The sequence below is a fragment of the Geotrypetes seraphini genome, chromosome 11 (assembly GCF_902459505.1).
Source record: "Geotrypetes seraphini chromosome 11, aGeoSer1.1, whole genome shotgun sequence".
Taxonomy (NCBI): Eukaryota; Metazoa; Chordata; class Amphibia; order Gymnophiona; family Dermophiidae; genus Geotrypetes; species Geotrypetes seraphini.
In genome coordinates this window covers 114,488,599-114,508,386 of record NC_047094.1, presented here as the reverse complement: position 1 = coordinate 114,508,386, position 19,788 = coordinate 114,488,599, and the positions used below count along the sequence as shown (strand labels likewise).

The 19,788-nt window shown below is 42.5% G+C and overlaps 1 protein-coding gene across 1 annotated transcript in view; it reads right to left on the bottom strand.

Annotated features, from left to right (window-relative positions):
• Positions 1 to 19,560, bottom strand: part of CCN5 (cellular communication network factor 5) — a 30,175-nt gene extending 10,615 nt beyond the window's left edge. Inside the window, exon 1 of the mRNA XM_033962773.1 lies at positions 19,316 to 19,560. Coding sequence (XP_033818664.1) covers positions 19,316 to 19,372 — 57 coding nt within the window. The 5' untranslated portion in view covers positions 19,373 to 19,560. The remainder of the gene's footprint in view (positions 1 to 19,315) is intronic.
• Positions 19,561 to 19,788: the final 228 nt, after the last annotated feature.

Below are 19,788 nucleotides of genomic sequence, written 5' to 3'. Positions count from 1 at the left end.
TGGCATTGGATGAATCAATTACATCGCTTATTTTTATTTGAGTGTTGGGAGATCGAGGTTCGCCTAAAAAAAACTTGTCTTTTTATGGAGGTTTGGGATCCTTATATTCAGAATCTTTCATCAAAAATACAAAGTTTGGTTATCAATGATTTATTATGAAAATTAGGTTTAATAATTACATTCCAGTTATTTATTTGAATTCTTTATTTTTGTCAACTTTCATCCAGCGTGAGGGATTTCATTTAGGGGGAAAGATAGGGGGGTAGGGGATGGAATTAAGGGGGGATGTAGATAAGATTGGATTAGTTCATATGGAAATTTAGGGCTCCTTTTATCAAGGTGCGCTACGGGGGTTAGCGTGTCGGACATTTCATCACACACTAACCCCCGCGGCAAGCCAAAAAACTAACGCCTCGTCAATGGAGGCGTTAGTGACTAGCGCGGCAGGCGGTTGAACGCGCGGTATTCCGCATGTTAACCGCCTACCGCACCTTGATAAAAGGAGCCCTTAATTTGAAGGAATGATTTAAATTTGTATGAAATATTATTATTGTGATTCTTATTGTATTGAATGTATTTTTGTATTATCCTATTGTACTGATTATTTGATTCTTTCAATAAAAATTGATATATTTAAAAAATATACAGAAGAAATATCATAACAATTAGACATACAGAGGGGTGCGTTGAAGAAACCAGAGCATAAGCTCACAGCGAAATCAAATAATATAACAGAGAATAATGTCAATAAGAAGAGAAAAAAGTACAGACGTTGCGGCATAATTAGAAAAATTAGGTTAATAAATGGGGTCCTTTTACTAAGGCACGCTAGCCTTTTTAGTGCACGCTAAATGCTAACGTATCCATTATATTCTATGGATGCATTAGCGTTTAGCGAGCACTAATATTGAGCGCACGCTAAAATGGCTAGCGCGCCTTAGGGCTTCTTTTACAAAGGTGTGCTAGTGTGGGGGGGCGCTGTTGAGCCCGACAAAGATGGTCGTCTGAACAGCAGGCTCCAGCAACCTTCACCATCTTTTTACTCTCTGGCTGCACTGCACTGGTGTTAGACCCCTCCATCCAGCTCCATCCACACTATAAACGATGGCTACAGCTACTAAGGGCAAAAGGAACAAGCCCGACCCTCCCTCTCCCGCAAAGGACTCTAAAATGGTGACACAGGATGGCCCTGAGGCTCCCTCTATGTCTGATTTGTGGAATGCAATCAAAACAGTCCAGGTTCTGATGACTGAGACCAAGGATGCCATCTCTGAGCTTAAAGATGACTTATCTTCAATCCAAACTGAACTGACCACCTTCAAAGTGAAAATAGCTGATCTGGAAATAAAATCAGCAACCACAGATGCCAATGTTAAGGCATTACAGGGCCACGTGAAACGCACGCTGGCCCTGGAAAAAGAAATGGAGGACGTCAGTAATCGTTCCCACCGGAATAACCTGCGTCTTTTGGGGGTCCCGGAGGGGCAGGAAGGCAATAATATGGTGGCGTTCTTGGAGTCCTTCATCCCCAAAATACTAGATCTGCACTTTAAGCATGATTTTGAAATTGATCGTGCTCACTGCACTCCATCCTCCAGGTTCCTGCGTGATCGCCGGCCACGACCCATAGTGCTTCGGATCCTCCGCTACCCGCAGGTCCTAGAAATTCAGCAAAAAGCCCGATCACTAGCGCCTGTGACCCATGAAGGAAATAAGATCCTTTTTCTCCCAGATCTGCACAAGAACACTGTTAAAGCACGACAACAACTGCTTGCATTCAGACCACAACTAAAAAAGATGGGAGCCCGCTACGGTCTTTTCTACCCAGCAAGAATGAGGGTAACTTACCTAAATCAAACAAAAGACTTCACTGACCTGGAGCTTCTGGCTACTTACATCGAAGAGACTTCACCAACCCCGATTGACTCTGTGTGAGCCTGCTTCCCTCTGTGCCTGATGCTCATCTGCCATGCTGCCTCTGAAACTGACTCTTTCTACATGTTATTCTAACTCTACAATTGTTATTTCCATGATTATTTCTCTCTCTTTTACTATATATCGCTTGAATGACTCCTTCTCTAATTTATATTTCATTTTTACTACCCTTTTACCTTTCCACTGCATCGCAGGACCTCTAGGCATGTTCGTTACTCTCTTCTTTTTACAGACATGTGACTCTGCACCGCAAGACCATGCACCTCAGCCATTTTGTGTTTTTTTTATATTATATTATGTTACTGGACTATTATGCTTAAACCCTTTGAACCTCTCACTCTTTTTCTTCTCGTTGGTGCGGATGTTAATTGGTAAGCATAATGAAAGTACAGTGGCTTTAAATTTACACTTTTAAATGTCCAGAAACTTAGATGATGAATGTTTACTACATAGGTTTGGTCTTCTGCAATTTTTTCACACATGACTCAATTACTGTGCCACGGATTTTAATCTTTTATTTATTTTATGAATTTCGTTACTTGTATTATCCTATGACATCATAGGCTTTGCTATCTGATGTCATTTATACTAGATCAGAGTGCTAATGTCCTTAGTGGGACACACTGACTGCCTGAGTAGTTCATCTTTCTGTATTATTATGCCTCTCTTTCCATTTATTTATCCTCCTGAACTCTATAATCATTATATATTGTTTTTAGTTTCTTTCATTAATGTTACTTCCACAGCAGGCATTCATGGCTGACTGACATTGAATGTGCCTCTTTATTCAAAAGAGGGTTTTTCACTCTCTGGAAACTTAGGTCTATTAAGGCGTACTTCCACACTTCAGCCTTCAGAATTCTAGTACAATCCCTAATACTAAGCCACCTAGATTATTGCAACATCACCCATCTGACAATCCCCCAGAAGCAAATGCATAGACTACAACTGATACAAAACGCAGCAGTCAGGATGATTTTCGGGTTGAAGAAGTCCGACCACATAACCCCTTCCTACAGACTCCTACACTGGCTGCCGATGAAGGCACGCACGAAGTTCAAGCTAGGATGTCTCTGCTTCAAGGTATTAAACGGTCTAGCCCCTAAATACATTACAGACCTCTTCTCATTCCCAACCAACAGACATGAAAGAAAAACACACCTGAAATTTGTCTCCCCACCGGCCAGAGGGTGTAAATATAAGAGATACCATCAACAACTGCTATCGTACCAAGCAGCCACATGGGGTAAAGACTTAGAAAAACTAATTGCACACACAAACAACTATGGCGAATTTAGGAAACACCTAAAAACCTACCTGTTCTTGAAATTCCTAGGTAACGAACCAGAACCCCCTCATAATACCACCACATACCCGATCCGGTAAATTGTAAACCCCAACCCTAATCACTAACCATGAACACTCCATTCAATTCATGGAATATTTCTAATTTGTGTAAGCAGCATGGTCTTGCAGCACACAAACTGTTGTTAATATTATTAATGTTGGAATTACCAGATGTACAATGCTATACCCTTTAATTCGCTGTATGTACAGTTTCTCTTTATTGTATCTACAGTTTCTCTTTATTGTAAACCACTTCTCTTTATTGTAAACTGCCTAGAAGTCGCAAGATTGTTGGCGGTATATAAGAATAAAGTTATTATTATTATTATTATTATTCTGATGATTCACTTGTTTTAGTGGTTGCTGTGGATTGCCATTGTTGGCATAGTTCATTCATTATAAACACAGCACTTAAACTTTTTGACCTGTTGTTTACTTTAGTTAATTGTGCATGCAGCTAGAGCTACTTTTTGCAATACACTGATCAAATGGTTGCTGAGTTTGTTTTGTTCACTCGGCTATCTGTCCCCTCCTCGGCCACCCAAAGTTTTTTGCTTGCTGTTTTATTACAGTGGGCTCTTTCTCCTTTCAGGTACATCTCTTACTCCTCTACTATAATCCTTTTGTTGATTTTTCATTTTTGTTATAAGATGCATACAGCTTCTGCTTTTTTTTGCCATAGTTGTATTTACAGCTTATAAGTCCCACACCAAATTTTGTCTGGCTTATATAGGTATCTCAACCATGCTAAATATCATATATCCATGCTTTCAATGTCATTATCAATAACATCTTTAAATATCAAAGGTCTAAATAATGTGATTAAAAAGCGGAAATTATTGTCTTATATTGATGATCTTAAATCAGATATTATTCTGCTTCAGGAAACTCATCTCAATGAATCTAGCTCAAGTAAATTTCTTAAACAAGGCTTTTGTGTGCCATTGTTTTCCCCTGCTCTGAATGGAAAAAATGGTGTAATTACCCTAATTAAACATCATCCATCCATCTCTATTTTATCTAGCTCTCATGATACTTATGGTAGATGGGTTAGTGCCAAACTTTCTATATCCAATCGCACATTACGCATTTTAAATGCGAGCCCAGCTCCGCCCCTCTCCCGAACGAGAGGAGCGTGCGAGCCCAGCTCCGCCCCTCTCCCGAACCCGACGAATAAAGCCGCCGCACCCCCCGGAGAGCGGCCTTCTTCACTTGGCCCCCGCACTGTTGCCAGCGGGGAGCCGAGGCAGCGAGAGCCTGCAGGAGAGGAGCGTGCGAGCCCAGCTCCGCCCCTCTCCCGAACCCGACGAATAAAGCCGCCGCACCCCCCGGAGAGCGGCCTTCTTCACTTGGCCCCCGCACTGTTGCCAGCGGGGAGCCGAGGCAGCGAGAGCCTGCAGGAGAGGAGCGTGCGAGCCCAGCTCCGCCCCTCTCCCGAACCCGACGAATAAAGCCGCCGCACCCCCCGGAGAGCGGCCTTCTTCACTTGGCCCCCGCACTGTTGCCAGCGGGGAGCCGAGGCAGCGAGAGCCTGCAGGAGAGGAGCGTGCGAGCCCAGCTCCGCCCCTCTCCCGAACCCGACGAATAAAGCCGCCGCACCCCCCGGAGAGCGGCCTTCTTCACTTGGCCCCCGCACTGTTGCCAGCGGGGAGCCGAGGCAGCGAGAGCCTGCAGGAGAGGAGCGTGCGAGCCCAGCTCCGCCCCTCTCCCGAACCCGACGAATAAAGCCGCCGCACCAACGGCGTGCAGCCGTTCGGCTTTGCAAGCGACTGCGAGCGACGCCAGTCAGTCCGACCCCCCCAACTGGATCACAGCAATACATAGTGTTATTTACATTGCACCGCCTCATCCGTTAGAACCCAGAAAAGTTAACACTGTACTGCACTGCCTTATTGTTTACTGTATTACCTACTGTTTACATTGTTTACATTGTACTGTACTGCCTACTGCACCGCGCGCACACGCTTAAATTGTTCAGCCTGTTTAACTTTACATCGATCTATGGCATTGCTGCAACCTGCTTAACTTTGTACTGCCTAACGCACCGCTGTAACCTGCACAACTCTGTACTGCCTTTTGCACCGCTGTAACCGGCTCAGCTTTATATTGTCCACTGCGCCGCTGAAACCTGCCAAACTTTGCATCACACCCCCCCCTCAGCCCCCCTCCGACTACTACCATACCCCACGCTCTTCCCCCCCCACGAGCGTGTCACCATGGCAAGGCCAAACACCCCTCAATGCGTAGCACTACTCCTACTATATCTCATCACCCTCAGGATCTGCTCTGCTGACCCATCACACACAACCACCATCCCTGTCCACTTCTCCCTATATCGCCCTTCAAAACCCAAAGTACCCTCGCTCACACCCCACACCCCACATTCTCACCTAATACGGCTCCCAAATCCTCCACCCCCCCGCAAACCCACCAAACCCGGCTCAAAAAAAACCTAGAACACTAAAAAAACTGGCCTACTCCCACTATGCCCCAGCCAACCACCCAAACCACCAGAACCTACTAGGCTTTTACCTAAACATTAGATCCATGAGGAACAAAGCCATTCTAATCAGAGACTGGCTGACGGATACCAACCCCGACTTCATCCTACTCACCGAAACCTGGCTACTATCAGACAAGGATATTATAATCAAAGATTGCCTACCCGCAGGATACAAGATCCTCTCCCTGGCCAGAACTCGGGGAAGAGGAGGAGGCCTAGCAATAATCTTCAGAGATCAGCTTAATTGTACGGCACTCAACACCAAATCCTCTCCCAACGCAGAAATATTAGCCATCTCACTCACCTCTAAATCCCTTGCCTCCTCGCTAACTATCACTCTATTCTACATCCCACCCCAAAAATGGTCCCTAGCCAAAGAGGACCTCGCTGACTCCTTATTAACTAATTATCTAACAAGTCCTTACAACCTTCTATGCGGAGACATCAACATCCACCTTGAGCAAGCGGACCAACCAGAAGTTGCCGACTTCTGGTCACTCACCTCCCAACTAGGCTTCTTCAAACCCCCCCCCCAACCAAAACTCACCAAAAGGGCCATCAGCTAGACCTGGTCACATTCTCCTCCAATGAGCCGACCGACCCAAAAATATACTGGAAACAAGCCAACTGGACAGACTCCCTATGGTCTGACCACAGACTATGCGACTTTTCCTTGGGTTGCCAACAAAAACATTCAAGAAACAACAAAACAAGAAACATCACAACCCACACTACTAGAGGAAAGATAGACCCAGAGGAATTCTGGTCTCGCTATGACACCCACATAAAACAAGACGAAGAAATAGATCAACTCATGTCCGCCTGGATCATTGACAGCACTAACATTTTAAATGAAATAGCCCCTTCAAAAACCCGCCACATCAGAACCACAAATCAGGAGGGATGGTTCGACACAGAGCTGTTACTGTTAAAGAGGGACCTCAGAAAGTCAGAAAGACTATGGATAAAGTCAGGAACCCAGGAACTCAGAACTGCCTGGAGACTCAAACTAAAAACCTACAAAAACCTTACCAAGGAAAAACGGAAAAAATTCTACTCACACTTAATTGGAAACATCACATCCAACAGCAGCAACCTCTTCAAACTCGTCAATAACCTTTACAACATTGAAACACTCACTAACAACCAGGAAGATTCAACACTAACCGCCAACACCCTAGCGGATTTCTTCAACTCCAAGATCCTAAAACTAAGATCAGCACTACCCACCAAGACCAATCCCCTGGAGCTCTTTCCCATCCTCCCTGACATCGACATAGCTAAACCAGACCAAGGGTCTAGATCCGACCTAAACTGGAACCAACTTACCACAATCGACTGGAAAACCTTCAACAAATATTATAACAAATACACCAAATCCTTCTGCAAACTAGATACTTGCCCCCCAAATGTGATGAAAACGGCTCCGATCTACTTCAAAGCAAACATGCTACTATGGGTCAACTCCCTACTATCCGCAGGAAACTTCCCTCCAGAACAAGGACATATCTTAATAACCCCAATCATAAAAAGCATAAAGGACTCTTCCAACGCACCTTCCAATTACAGACCAATAGCTAACATACCACTATTCACCAAAATCGCGGAAGGGGCAGTAAAAGCAGAACTCTCCGCATACCTGGAGAAATTCAATATCCTAAGCGACAATCAATCGGGCTTCCGCACGGACCACAGCACAGAGACCATCATCGCCTCCTTACTAGACCACCTGCACATACTCTTCAGTCGGGGCTCCAGCGCCCTGATCTTACAATTTGATCTAAGCAGTGCGTTTGACCTAGTTGACCACACTATTCTCCTGGAATGCCTGGCCCACATTGGAATCTCCGACCAGGTACTCAGCTGGTTCCAAGAGTTCCTACGAAACAGATCCTACAGGGTACACAAAAATGACAACTTCTCCTACAGCTGGGTGAACTCCTGCGGTGTACCACAAGGCTCCCCCTTATCCCCCACCCTGTTCAATATCTACTTCGCCTCCCTCAGTAACCTCCTTCACAAACTTAAGCTCAAATTCTTCATCTATGCAGATGACATCACAATTGTCATCCCTCTAACCAGTCTATCCCAGGATCTTCTCAACTACATAACTAGCATACTCAGCCAGATAGAACTCTGGATGCTCTCCTTCAAACTAAAGCTCAACCCAGACAAAACAAAATTCTTTCTAGCCACCCCCAAAGACAAAATCAAAGACACCACAATCCAGGTGAAAGGATTGGTTTTCCCACTCGAACAAACATTAAAAATACTAGGAGTCACGCTTGACAAACATCTATCCCTAGAAAATCACACCGACCTCACTGTCAAGAAAGGCCTTTCAGCACTCTGGAAACTCCGTACCATAAAGAAATACTTCGATGACACTGCATTTCGACTATTAGTTCAATCCTCTATCCTCAGCATACTGGATTATTGCAATATCATTTACCTAAGCTCCACAAAGAAAATCACCAGAAGACTAAAACTGATTCAAAACACAGCTGTCCGCCTCATTTTCGGCCTGAACAAATGGGAACACATCACCCCCTTCTACCACCAACTGCACTGGCTACCCTTCGAATCCCGAGTCCTCTTCAAGTTCGCCTGCATCTGTTACAAGACAGTATTTGGTCTCTCACCAAAATACCTCTCCCCACATTTCAATATGTATTGCACCAACAAGAAATCCCACAGAATCCAGTTGTTTACCTTCCCCTCCATAAAATCATGCCAGCTCAAAAGATTCATCGACAAAACCTTCGCCTTCCAGGCGGCCAAGCTGAACCCTTGGCTAGCCCAAATGATGCTAGAGGCCCCGACCTACCTAGACTTCAGAAAACTTCTCAAAACACACCTCTTCCGCGAACAAGACCCTTAGTCCTTACTCCCCGCATACACTCCAACCCCCCCCCACCCCCACCTCCCTCTCCCCCCCTCTTCTGGTTTCCCACTCCCTCCATTTTATCTTCTAACCCAACTATGATAAACCTGTGCTAAAACTACTTTGCCTCCTTCCACGCTACCTGCAATTCCGACAAAATTTTTGTAAATCCGGGTTCAGATCGGATCCTAATGTAACGGATGTAAACCGCCTAGAACTCTTTGGGTATGGCGGGATATAAGAACCTAATAATAATAATAATAATAATAATAAATATATATGCACCAAATTTAGATTCTCCTGAATTTTTTCATAATTTGGCCAATCATATCTTACAATCAATCCTGACACCCCTATTATTATTGGAGGTAATTTTAATCTTATTTTAGATCCTTCCAAGGACAGGAAATCACATGCCTCCTACAAGAAACCAAAATCATGGTATGCATTGCATGATATTATATCCCAGCTTCACTTAACAGATCCCTGGAGATTGCAGCATACCGCCCTTGATCAATTTACGTTCTTTTCAGCACCACACTCGACTTACTCCAGGATTGATTACTTTCTTGCCTCTTCTTCTATCTTACCTCACATCACCACCTCTGATATTCACTCTATCACAATTTCTGATCATGCAGCTATTTCCCTGACTTGCTCTTACTTTTCTCTTACACCTCGCAGTAGGCAATGGCAGTTCAACTCTTCACTCCTTGCTGAAAACCAATTCTCTGAAAGTATTACTGCGGCCATCCAAGAATTTTTTCATTTTAACATCCCCACTCAGTCCAATTGGATCAACACCTGGGATGCCTTCAAAGCTTTCATACGTGGGACAATAATTCAATTTACTGCTAGACTCCACTCCTCTAGAAAACAAACCCTACGAGACCTTGAATCTCGCATACATGAAGCGGAAGCTACCCATATTTCAGACATTACTGATATTACAGCCCTGACTACTCTTCGTAACCTTAGAATCCAATACAACTCTTTATTGAGTTCATCTGCTGCCAATTCAGTCTTCGTCCAAGCGGCTTCGTACTACACAGAAAATAACAAACCTGGACATCTGCTTGCGAATTATTTGAAAACATCCCAGGATAAAACTACCATATCATCCATTAAAGACCCCGCAGGAATACTTACTACAGATCCTTCAATCATCTCATCCGCCTTCCATAATTTCTATCAAGATCTTTATTCTTCAGAAATCACCTCCTCTGAAGCTAATCTCAATTCCTTCTTATCTTTCCCGCACCCCACTCTTTCTCCTACGGATTCTCTCTCACTTTCTTCTCCCTTCACTTCCCAGGAAATCACGGATGCCATTAACTCCATGGCTCCGAACAAATCTCCAGGCCCGGATGGCCTTACAATAGAATTTTACAAAGCCTTTCTACCAATTTTACTTCCACATTTGCTTCCTTTCTTTCACTTCTTGTGCAATCAAGGTCATTCCACAGGCTCCTTTACAGAAGCTAATCTCATTGTCTTTCCTAAACCGGGTAAGGACCCTCAAGAGGTCAAAAATTACCGTCCCATCTCATTAATCAATGTAGATGCAAAAATTTTCGCTAAGATCCTTGATTCTCGGCTTCAAACCGTACTTCCTCTGCTCATTTCCTCGGACCAATCTGGTTTTCTAAATAATCATTACTCTTCTAATAATACCCGACTCTTGTCTCACATTATCCATCACTCATCTTCTCATGCAGATAGACTAGTAATCATGGCTCTTGATGCCGAAAAAGCCTTTGATCGTCTAGAATGGCCCTTCCTATTTCATATTCTACGTTGGTATGGTTTTCCTGATCCCTTCTTATCTATGATTAAAGTTCTCTACTCTCATCCCACGACACGAATTATGATAAATGGACTTCTTTCCCAACCCTTCTCTCCATCCCGTGGCACGAGACAGGGTTGTCCCCTATCTCCCTTACTCTTCAATCTTGCTCTTGAACCACTTTTATCTGCTATACGGAATGATTCTCGAATTGCTGGCTTTCATTACAATGATTTTTCAGTTAAACTCTCGGCATATGCCGACGATGTTCTTCTTTATGTTCATCCAGAATCTATTATCTTTATCCTTGAACAAATTAATCGCTATTCGGCGATTTCTGGATACAAATTAAACATCAATAAATCTGAACTTTTACCTTTAAACTGTATAGATATTCAATCTGATTCTTCCCAATATGGTTTCATATGGTCCCCTTCTAAGATCAAATATCTTGGATTGTATTTTGGGCCCTCTCTCGACTCCACCTCACGACTTAACTCTGACTATATCTTCTCTATTATTCACTCCTGCACTTCCAGATGGTCCCCCCTTAATCTCTCCTGGTGGGGTAGACTATCTACAATACGTATGATGATCACTCCGAAAATCAATTACATCCTTAGTATGCTTCCCTTTCTCTTCCCTCACTCAATTTATTCTCGTATTGAACACTTACTCACTTCATTTTTATGGCAAGGCAAACAGCCTCGGATTGCACTCCGTAAACTGAAATGTTCTAAGGAGCAGGGAGGAGTCAATTTTCCTAGCTTTCGCGAATATCACCATGCATTTTTGATGTCTCAGGGCTCCTTATGGCTGAATGTTGAGTCTATGCGTGTAAATCCTACGTGGTTACCTTTGGAACTCTCTTTAGTTGATTCTTATATATTGCATCATGCTCCTGCCATTCCTCTTCCTCAATTGGCAAAACAAAACCCGATTATATTAAGTACTTGGCAGGCGATCAATTATATTGACTCCCTTTCAAATATGAAATTGGCTGATTCAGTATCTGCACCTATCTGGCATAACCCCAAACTCAAGATAGGCAACGCGGTGATGGTTTGGAAAACTTGGCAACAGTGAGGAATTTGGCATATTTCCCATCTTTTGACTAATGACAAATGGATTACTTTTTCAGATATCATGACCAAATATAACATCCCTCCCTCTCAATATTTCAATTGGATTCAACTCCACCATTGCCTTTCTGCGAGGTATCCTTCTCCAACTTCTCTTCATACCACTTCAGACCTACACTCTATGGCTCTTTCCTTCTCTGCATCCCATGGACAATCATCTAATTGGTATAAATATATACATTCAAAATGTTTCCCTGCAATTTCGGCTTCCCTGACTAAGTGGAATTTGGTGTTGCAATCTCCGTTAACTGATCGTATGTGGACGGAACTGTGGATTAGGATTTTTAAATCGCTCCACTCAGCCTCCCATAGACAAACTGCGATTTTTCTGTATCATCGAGCCTTCTGGACTCCGTCCAAAACAGCTAAAATTAAGAGATCCACGGATAGCTCCTGTTGGACCTGTAAATCCTCTGAAGGCTCCCTACGACATATGTTATTTGATTGTCCCCATTTACAGATTTTTTGGTCCTCTATCTGGAATGTGATTACCAAACTTTTTATTATTAATGACCCCTTCACATTGGATGTCTTACTTCTGGGATCCTCGGCACTGTCCTCACCTTTATCTTTGTATCATGATCGTTCAAGTTCAAGTTTCAAGTTTATTTGAATTTGATGTTTCGCTTATTAAAAACTAAGCGAATTACATAATAAAAAAATTATAGCATAAGACAAGGAGACAAGTTATTTTACATAAAAAATTTCAAGGGGCTGTGACAAACTGACAATACAGACGTACTAATATACATATAGGGAAGAACATTAGGAAGTAAAAGTTACATTTTGCTGTTTCCCAAAGGGAAGAAAAGGGATATGTGAAAGGTAGGGTCGAACATTAGGTTAGGGTCAGATGTGAGAGGAGATATAGGCAGTTTAGTTCTTCACGGTCTTTTGACCCTTTTGTTATTCATAGCTCTTCAATTAATTTTACAAAATTGGAAAGACTTCTCTAACCTCAGCCTCACTCATTGGTGGAATTCAGTATGCCTACATGCTAAATACGAGAAACATATGGCAGAACGCTCTAAGTCACTATCCACTTATGATAATACATGGTCTATACTAATACCTCCACGTTTTCTGTTACAGCCCCAACAATCTGGAACGCTCTACCTTTGCATATAAAAATGGAAAAAAACCTAAAAAATTTTAAAAGCAATTTAAAGTGCTTTCTTTTTAACGATGCTTTTAACTGAACTTCTTTCCCTTAACTATTAATTTAATACTGCTTCCCAGTTCCTGAGTGTTTTTCCCTTATACGTTCCTCACTTTTCTATTACAAGTGTATTTCTTCCCCCTTTTCCTTATGTTTATATGGCCTAAGGGTCAACATTTACCCAGTTTGTATGGTCTGTTGTCTTGTTGTTTTACTATAAGAAAGTATGTTTAATTGTCATTTTTGTTAAATGTAAATACTTTTTATTTTGTACAACGCTTTGTAGTAACGAAAAGGCGTTTAATCAAAAATTGAATAAACTATAAACTATAATAGACCATTCTACTCAAGACCTTTGAAATAATGCTTATGAGATCATTTATTGATATAACATCACTCATCAATTTGTTTTAATCTTTCACACTTTTCATTGGTGTTCCTTATCTGATGTATCTCAGGAATCAATATGACCCTCTCTCCATTTATAATGCCAGATTCTATTAAGCTTTTGTATTCTCTATGGCTTTACATACTAGACTACATTATGATACTATACATAATTCATGGTCCTGCCATCCTATTTATGTATTTATCTTGCAATGTACTATGACCAGAAGACTGTGTTAGTTTTCTCATTATTATTTGTTGCTTCTATCCTTGAGTATCGATAATATTTCTTATTGTGATATGATGTACTGAAGGGAGCTGTCACTTGGTTTTTCTTGTTAGGCTTCCTCGGAAGCCTTTGTTGTATATTTTCTATTTTATAACTATGAAATCAATAAAAAAATATTTTGAACAAGAAGGTGTGCTAGTGTTTTTAGCACACGTACCGGATTAGCGCGCGCTACCCGAAAAACTGCCGCCTGCTCAAGAGGAGGCAGTAGCGGCTAGCGCACACGGCATTTTAGCGCGCGCTATTTTGCACGTTAAGGCCCTAACGCGCCTTTGTAAAAGGAGCCCTAACTAAAAGAGGGGGACAGAGATTTATAACAGATGAGTCGAAGAAGAAGAAAGGTGAGTTAAATAATTTTCTAATGGGGCCCATATCAATTTCTTATTGGCGTGATATTGTGGAATGCAGACTATGCCTGCTAGGAATGTCCCTAGAGCAGTGCTCAAGTCAAGTTCAGGCTCCACGCAATTACCCCCTTTTAAAGCACAATTTCAATCATTGAATGAGTTTCCTTCTGTGTCCTGTAGAGGGAGTGGGAGAGCAGAACTGCAGGATTCCCATCCCCCACGGAAGCCTAGAGTGATTAACAGGAAATCACTTCCTCCTGAGGGTTTGGGGCGGGGCTGCAGACTCCTTAATCTGAGAACCCAGTTCCTTGAGAGTGAGAAGCAGCAGGAACTTGGAGAGGACAGGTTACAGCGCTCAGGGTTGAGAGTTCTGAATGTCAGCCAAACTCCAGAGTCTATGGAGTTAATAGATGCTGGTGAGGACATGCCTCTTGGTCTGTTGGAGGAGCCACAGGATATGGAGCTGGAAGCCAATGCTGAGACAATTACTGAATTGCCTAGTGAAGCCCAGCCCATGGAGATATGCTGTGTGAGAGGCAAGTGACTGACTTCATTATAATGATTTTGAAAGTTTGTTTTTTCTAATTACTTGCCTGTGCTGGATATCTTTAAACCAGCTGAAAAGTTAAAGAAGTTTTCTTTTGGACTGTATTTTTGGAACTTATTTTCTTTTTGGAAGTTCTTTTTTGGAAGTTCTTTTTGGATGGTTCTTTCCCTGGTGGGGAAAGTGAACTGTTCAGTCCTGGACAATGGGGTTAGCCCCGTGTTCATAGTGGTGGGATAGAGGGCCAATTTTATGGCAGATTAACACCACACGGAGCACACTGTCTGGCCAGCACTCTGCTGCTGAAGAAGCCAGTGTAATTGCACTGACTTGTATTGAATTGATACAGCTCTGAAGCTTGTGTGTTTTGAGTTTTTGAGGGTTTTTTTTCTTTTCTCTTGGGATACATGCTGATGGACTATGAATTGATGTGGACTTTAGCAACTTATTTAGTTTTTGCCATATGGACATTGAGTCTCAGTTATAAGCAGAAACATCCTGACAAAGCTTTATGTTTATTTTTACTTTGAGGAATAAAGCTCAAGTCTATTTTGAAAAGATCTTACCTGGTGCGGTGGTGTCCTTAACTAAACGCTTTATTATTTTTCCTTGTGCTGCCCACAGCGGCTCACAAGAGGTTTTTCTTGTACCGGTGGCCCAAGACACCTTGCCCTGAGGCTGCCGGTTACAAAGAATGTAGAGTTGTAGATAATAACATCTCGCATTTATGTTGGCGCAGTACAGATGGCCACCAATAATGTATATTGAGGCGATCATAGTTTTTCCAGTTAGAATGTTAAATAGTTTATGATGATATGCGGAGATTGAGACATTTGGCGTAACGGCTTTAAAGTAGAGAATGACACGGCCATGGGAGGAGGTACATTAGATAGATTGTGAGCCTACCATGACAGATAGGGAAAATGCTTGAGTACCTGATTATAAAACCGCTTAGATAACCTTGATAGGCGGTATAAAAAATCCTAATAAACTTGAAACTTGATAGGGGTATTCCAAATATTGTGGCGCAGTGTTATAGAATCCTACTCAATTCAAAGTGCTTAACTACGTCAAATCAATAAAGAATGAAAAATTTTAAAATTTTAAAATTTAATAACTAATATAATATAGGGGTCCTTTTACTAAGGCACGCTAGGCGATTTAGTGTGCGCTAAACTCTAATGCATCCATTATATTCTATGGATGTGTTAGCATTTAGCACGTGCTATTATTTACCACGCCTTAGGGCTCCTTTTACTAAGGTGTGCTAGGGCTTTAACGCGCGGAATAGCACGTGCGACATTGCTGCACGCATTAGACCTTAATGCCAGCATTGAGCTGGCGTTAGTTCTAGAAGCGTTAGCGCACCTTAGTAAAAGGACCCCATAGTGAGTGTGCTCAGTACTCCCCCCCCCCAACACACACACCAGAAATTTAAAATGAAGACCAATGGAACAGAGAGCCATCATCACATCACTCCGTTCTCCATTCATCCAGTTAGCTTTCTGTGATGACATTTTCTTTCTGATATACCTGTAGTATTTGTAGTTTATTTTTTGGTATATTTGCACATCTTTGCTTTTGATATTTTTTTTGAATTGCTGTACACTCACTTTGCTCATTCTCTGCTCATGCCGCACCTAGTTCCACCCCCTAACACAAGGGGCCAGATTCTAAAAATGACGTCTAAGCTAGAGGTAGCATGGGAACGGGGATTGCGGGAATCCCCCCCTAACCCACGGGACTCCCACAGGGACCCCCCTCTGGCCAACAGTACTCCCATGGGGATGGAAGGCTTTGGAAGCAGGGTTCATTCATATAATATAATGGACACATCAACCTTAGTAAAAGAGGGGATTTATAAGTTAATTACCTGAACAGAAAACAAAAAAAAGGGTTCCACCAAAGAGATTCCACAAGGAAAACAGCAGCACGAACACAGAAGAAACTGTGGAATTGATGATCCTGTCAGAAGTAATTGCTGCTTTTTATGGGGACGGGCGGGGATGGAGGTAATTCCTTGTGGGGATGGGAGGGTACGGAGAGGATCCTGGCGGGGATGGGTGGGATTTCTGTCCCCGCGCAACTCTCTAGTCTAAGCAGGTCTACACTCTAAGCGCCACTCCGCTTGGGTGTCAATCAACCACTAGGCACTGCTTATAGAATCACGCCTAGCGGCGTCTAAGCGGACTTAGGCATCGCTAGGCATTCTTGAGGTAGGCCCTGGTCTTATAGGCCAGGCTTTACCTTGCTTAATTTACTGGTGCCCATCTCTAACACTTAGCGATGCCTAAGTAAATCACGCCTAATCTCCGCCCATAAGCATACGTAGATTTCAAATATGCATCGTTAGGCATTGCTAGGCATCTTGGCTTAAGCATCACTAGGCATTCTAAGAGTTCCGTGCGGAAATCTTAATTGGTAATTTAACTTTCTGTGATTGGCTGAAAACTGGCGCGGTCAATCACCATGCCAATTGAGCCAATTAAAGAAAAGGTCTGTGCAGATTCCAAAGTTAGGCATTGCCAGGCACCTAGTAGTGCCTCATTTATTTATTTATTTAATTAATTAATTTTTTGTCCTGTTCTCCCCATAGAGCTCAGAACGGGTTACAGAAACATAGAACCATGATGGCAGATAAAGGTCAAATGGCCCATCCAGTCTGCCCATTCACAGTAACCATTATCTCTTCCTCATTCTAAGAGATCTCATGTGCCTACCCCATGCTTTCTTGAATTCAGACAGTCTCTTGTTTTCAGTAACTCCTCCGGGAGACCGTTCCACGCATCACCACGCTTAGATTACTCCTGAGCCCATCACCTCTGAACTTCATCCTATGTCCTCTCATTCCAGAGCTTCTTTTCAAATGAGACTCAACTCATGCGTATTTACACCATGCAGGTATTTAAACATCTCTCTCATATCTCCCCTCTCCCCCTTTCCTCCAAAGTATACAGATTGAGATCTTTAAGTCTGTCCCCAGACGCCTTATCACGAAGACCACACACCATTTTAGTAGCCTTCCTCTGGACCGACTCCATCCTTTTTATATCTTTTTGAAAGTGCGGCCCCCAAATGTCCTTAATGCTCAGTTTAGTGTACAGTAACCTTTAAAACAGAGCAAGAGGTAATGCTTTGTGCATTAGCTGTTAACTGTTCACAAAACCACACATTAAAAGCCTGATGCACTTTAGTAAACGACCTCCCTTCATTCTTAAATTGTTCTTCTGATGCCATTGATACCATTGTGCTTGTGGTCACCCTCCCCCTGCATGCCTATCTAGTCACCTATGGCTTTTAGATGTACTGTAATTGTGCAAGATCTCTGCTCTCCTGGAACTGGTCTGCCTTGTGGTTGGGCTATAATTCTGTGGCACCCACTATTAGCATGTCATAGCTGGCAAATCAAAACTTGTGATCTCTGAAATTCTTCTGAAAATTTCCAGCTCACATGCTGAGCGCTGAGTATTGACATGAAATGTGGAATTCAGATTGTTTACTGTGTCTTCTCCCATTTTCCTGTTTTTCAAGCTGCAGGATGCTGTGTAAACCGCAGAGAGAGAGAGAGAAAAAAGACAAACAGATCCTCCAACTGTGGTATGTGTTTTCTTTGAGAATTGTCCTGCCATCAGACATAAGAATCTTCTTCTTATCAATCTGCAGCACACTTAAGAATGTCTGGAAGACATTCATGTAACAGTTTCAGTGTTATGTCTACATATAGGCACATTTGGTGAGACGGATCCTGATGCTAATCATTAAAACATTGAAAAAATGAAGGCAGATACAGACCACATGGCTTTGCCAGTAAATCAAGAGCCTATGTACATTACTCTGTGCAAAATATGACTTTTATCAACATTTTCCAATAGTGCACAAACATTTGATAGCAGTGTGTGGCACAGCCTCAGCACCCTGAGGTTGTGGGTTCAAATCCCACCTGCTCCTTGTGACCCTGAACAAGTCACTTAAGGGCAAATTCTATAAGAAGCGCCCAAAAGTTAGGCCCCTATAGAGGCACTGTTTGGCGCGATTCAAGTAAAATTGGGCGCTGTTTAGTGAATCACGCCCATTAAATAGGCTAGCTCTAGGCCCACTTAAAAGTTAGGGCTTAAGAGCGATGATTCTGTAAGAAGGCGCCTAACCACATAGCCTCGCCCACACCTAACATGCATAGCGCCTATTTTTTTTAAAGGCCGCCTAAATTTTTAGAGGTGCCTTGTTACAGAATCGCGTTTTTCTTGATAGGCGCCTAGGTTTCAATCAGTGCTGATTAAAAAGCTTAATTGGGCTTGTTATTCAATCTAGATGGGCGCCTCCGAAATAGGTGCCTAACTTTAGGTGCTGGTTACAGAATTTGGGCCTTAATCCCCCATTGTCCCAGGTACATTAGATAGAGTGTGAGCTCTTTGGGACAGATAGGGAAAAATGCTTGAGTACCTGAATAAAAACCACTTAGGCCAGTGGTCTCAAACTCAAACCCTTTGCAGGGCCACATTTTGGATTTGTAGGTACTTGGAGGGCCTCAGAAAAAAATAGTTAATGTCATTAAAGAAATGACAATTTTTAACGAGGTAAAACTCTTTTATAGTTTATAAATCTTTCCTTTTGGCTAAGTCTTTCAAATAATATTGTAATTTATGGCTAAAGAGACATATGATCAAGAAACTGTTTTACTTTACTTGTGTGATTATGATAAACATACCGAGGGCCTCAAAATAGTATCTGGTGGGCCGCATGTGGCCCCCGGGCCGCGAGTTTGAGACCACCGACTTAGGCCATAAGTGGTATATAAATTTTTTTTTTAAATACTGATTACACGCTAGCCAAATTAATATCTCATACAGTTAAACAAATGCATTCCACATTTTAAGTCATCTGAATCCTGAACTTTATACTTTTCAAATGTTTTAGTGGAGTTTTAAAACGTGTATCCGAAGGATTTCTAAGAGAAAAGGGAAAATTGCCCAAGAAAAGATCCCAAATCCTTACCTCTGCTGGGAGGTAGAGAAGGAAGAAGTGCAGCCTGATTGCCAGCTGAAATTTCATGCCTTCCTCCTCCGTATTGCTTCACTGGGTCATTCCTCTGCCAGGGTGAAGGTGGCTGTGGGTTTGCTTTCCGCAGATGCTCGGCGTAAGAAGCAGCTGGCGTTTATAGGCTCGCTGCTAGGATGTCCCTCTCAGATTGTAGTACAAACATGAGTAGAGCTGGACACGCATCAAGAATTTTTCCAGGCTCGCGTTCCAGCTGGCTTTTGCCCTCATCTCAAGGTGGAAAAGCAGAACCCATTGAGAAAACAGAGAGAAAAGAAATTCTTGGCCATAGGAAGGGAATTATCCAAATTAAAACCTGACAGGAGGGAAAACAACAAAAATCTTCATAGATTCCATCTCTGTACCAAATTGAAGTGTCTACTGAGATTTCCTGTCAAATAGATTTATAGTATGCAACATAATCTGTTTGG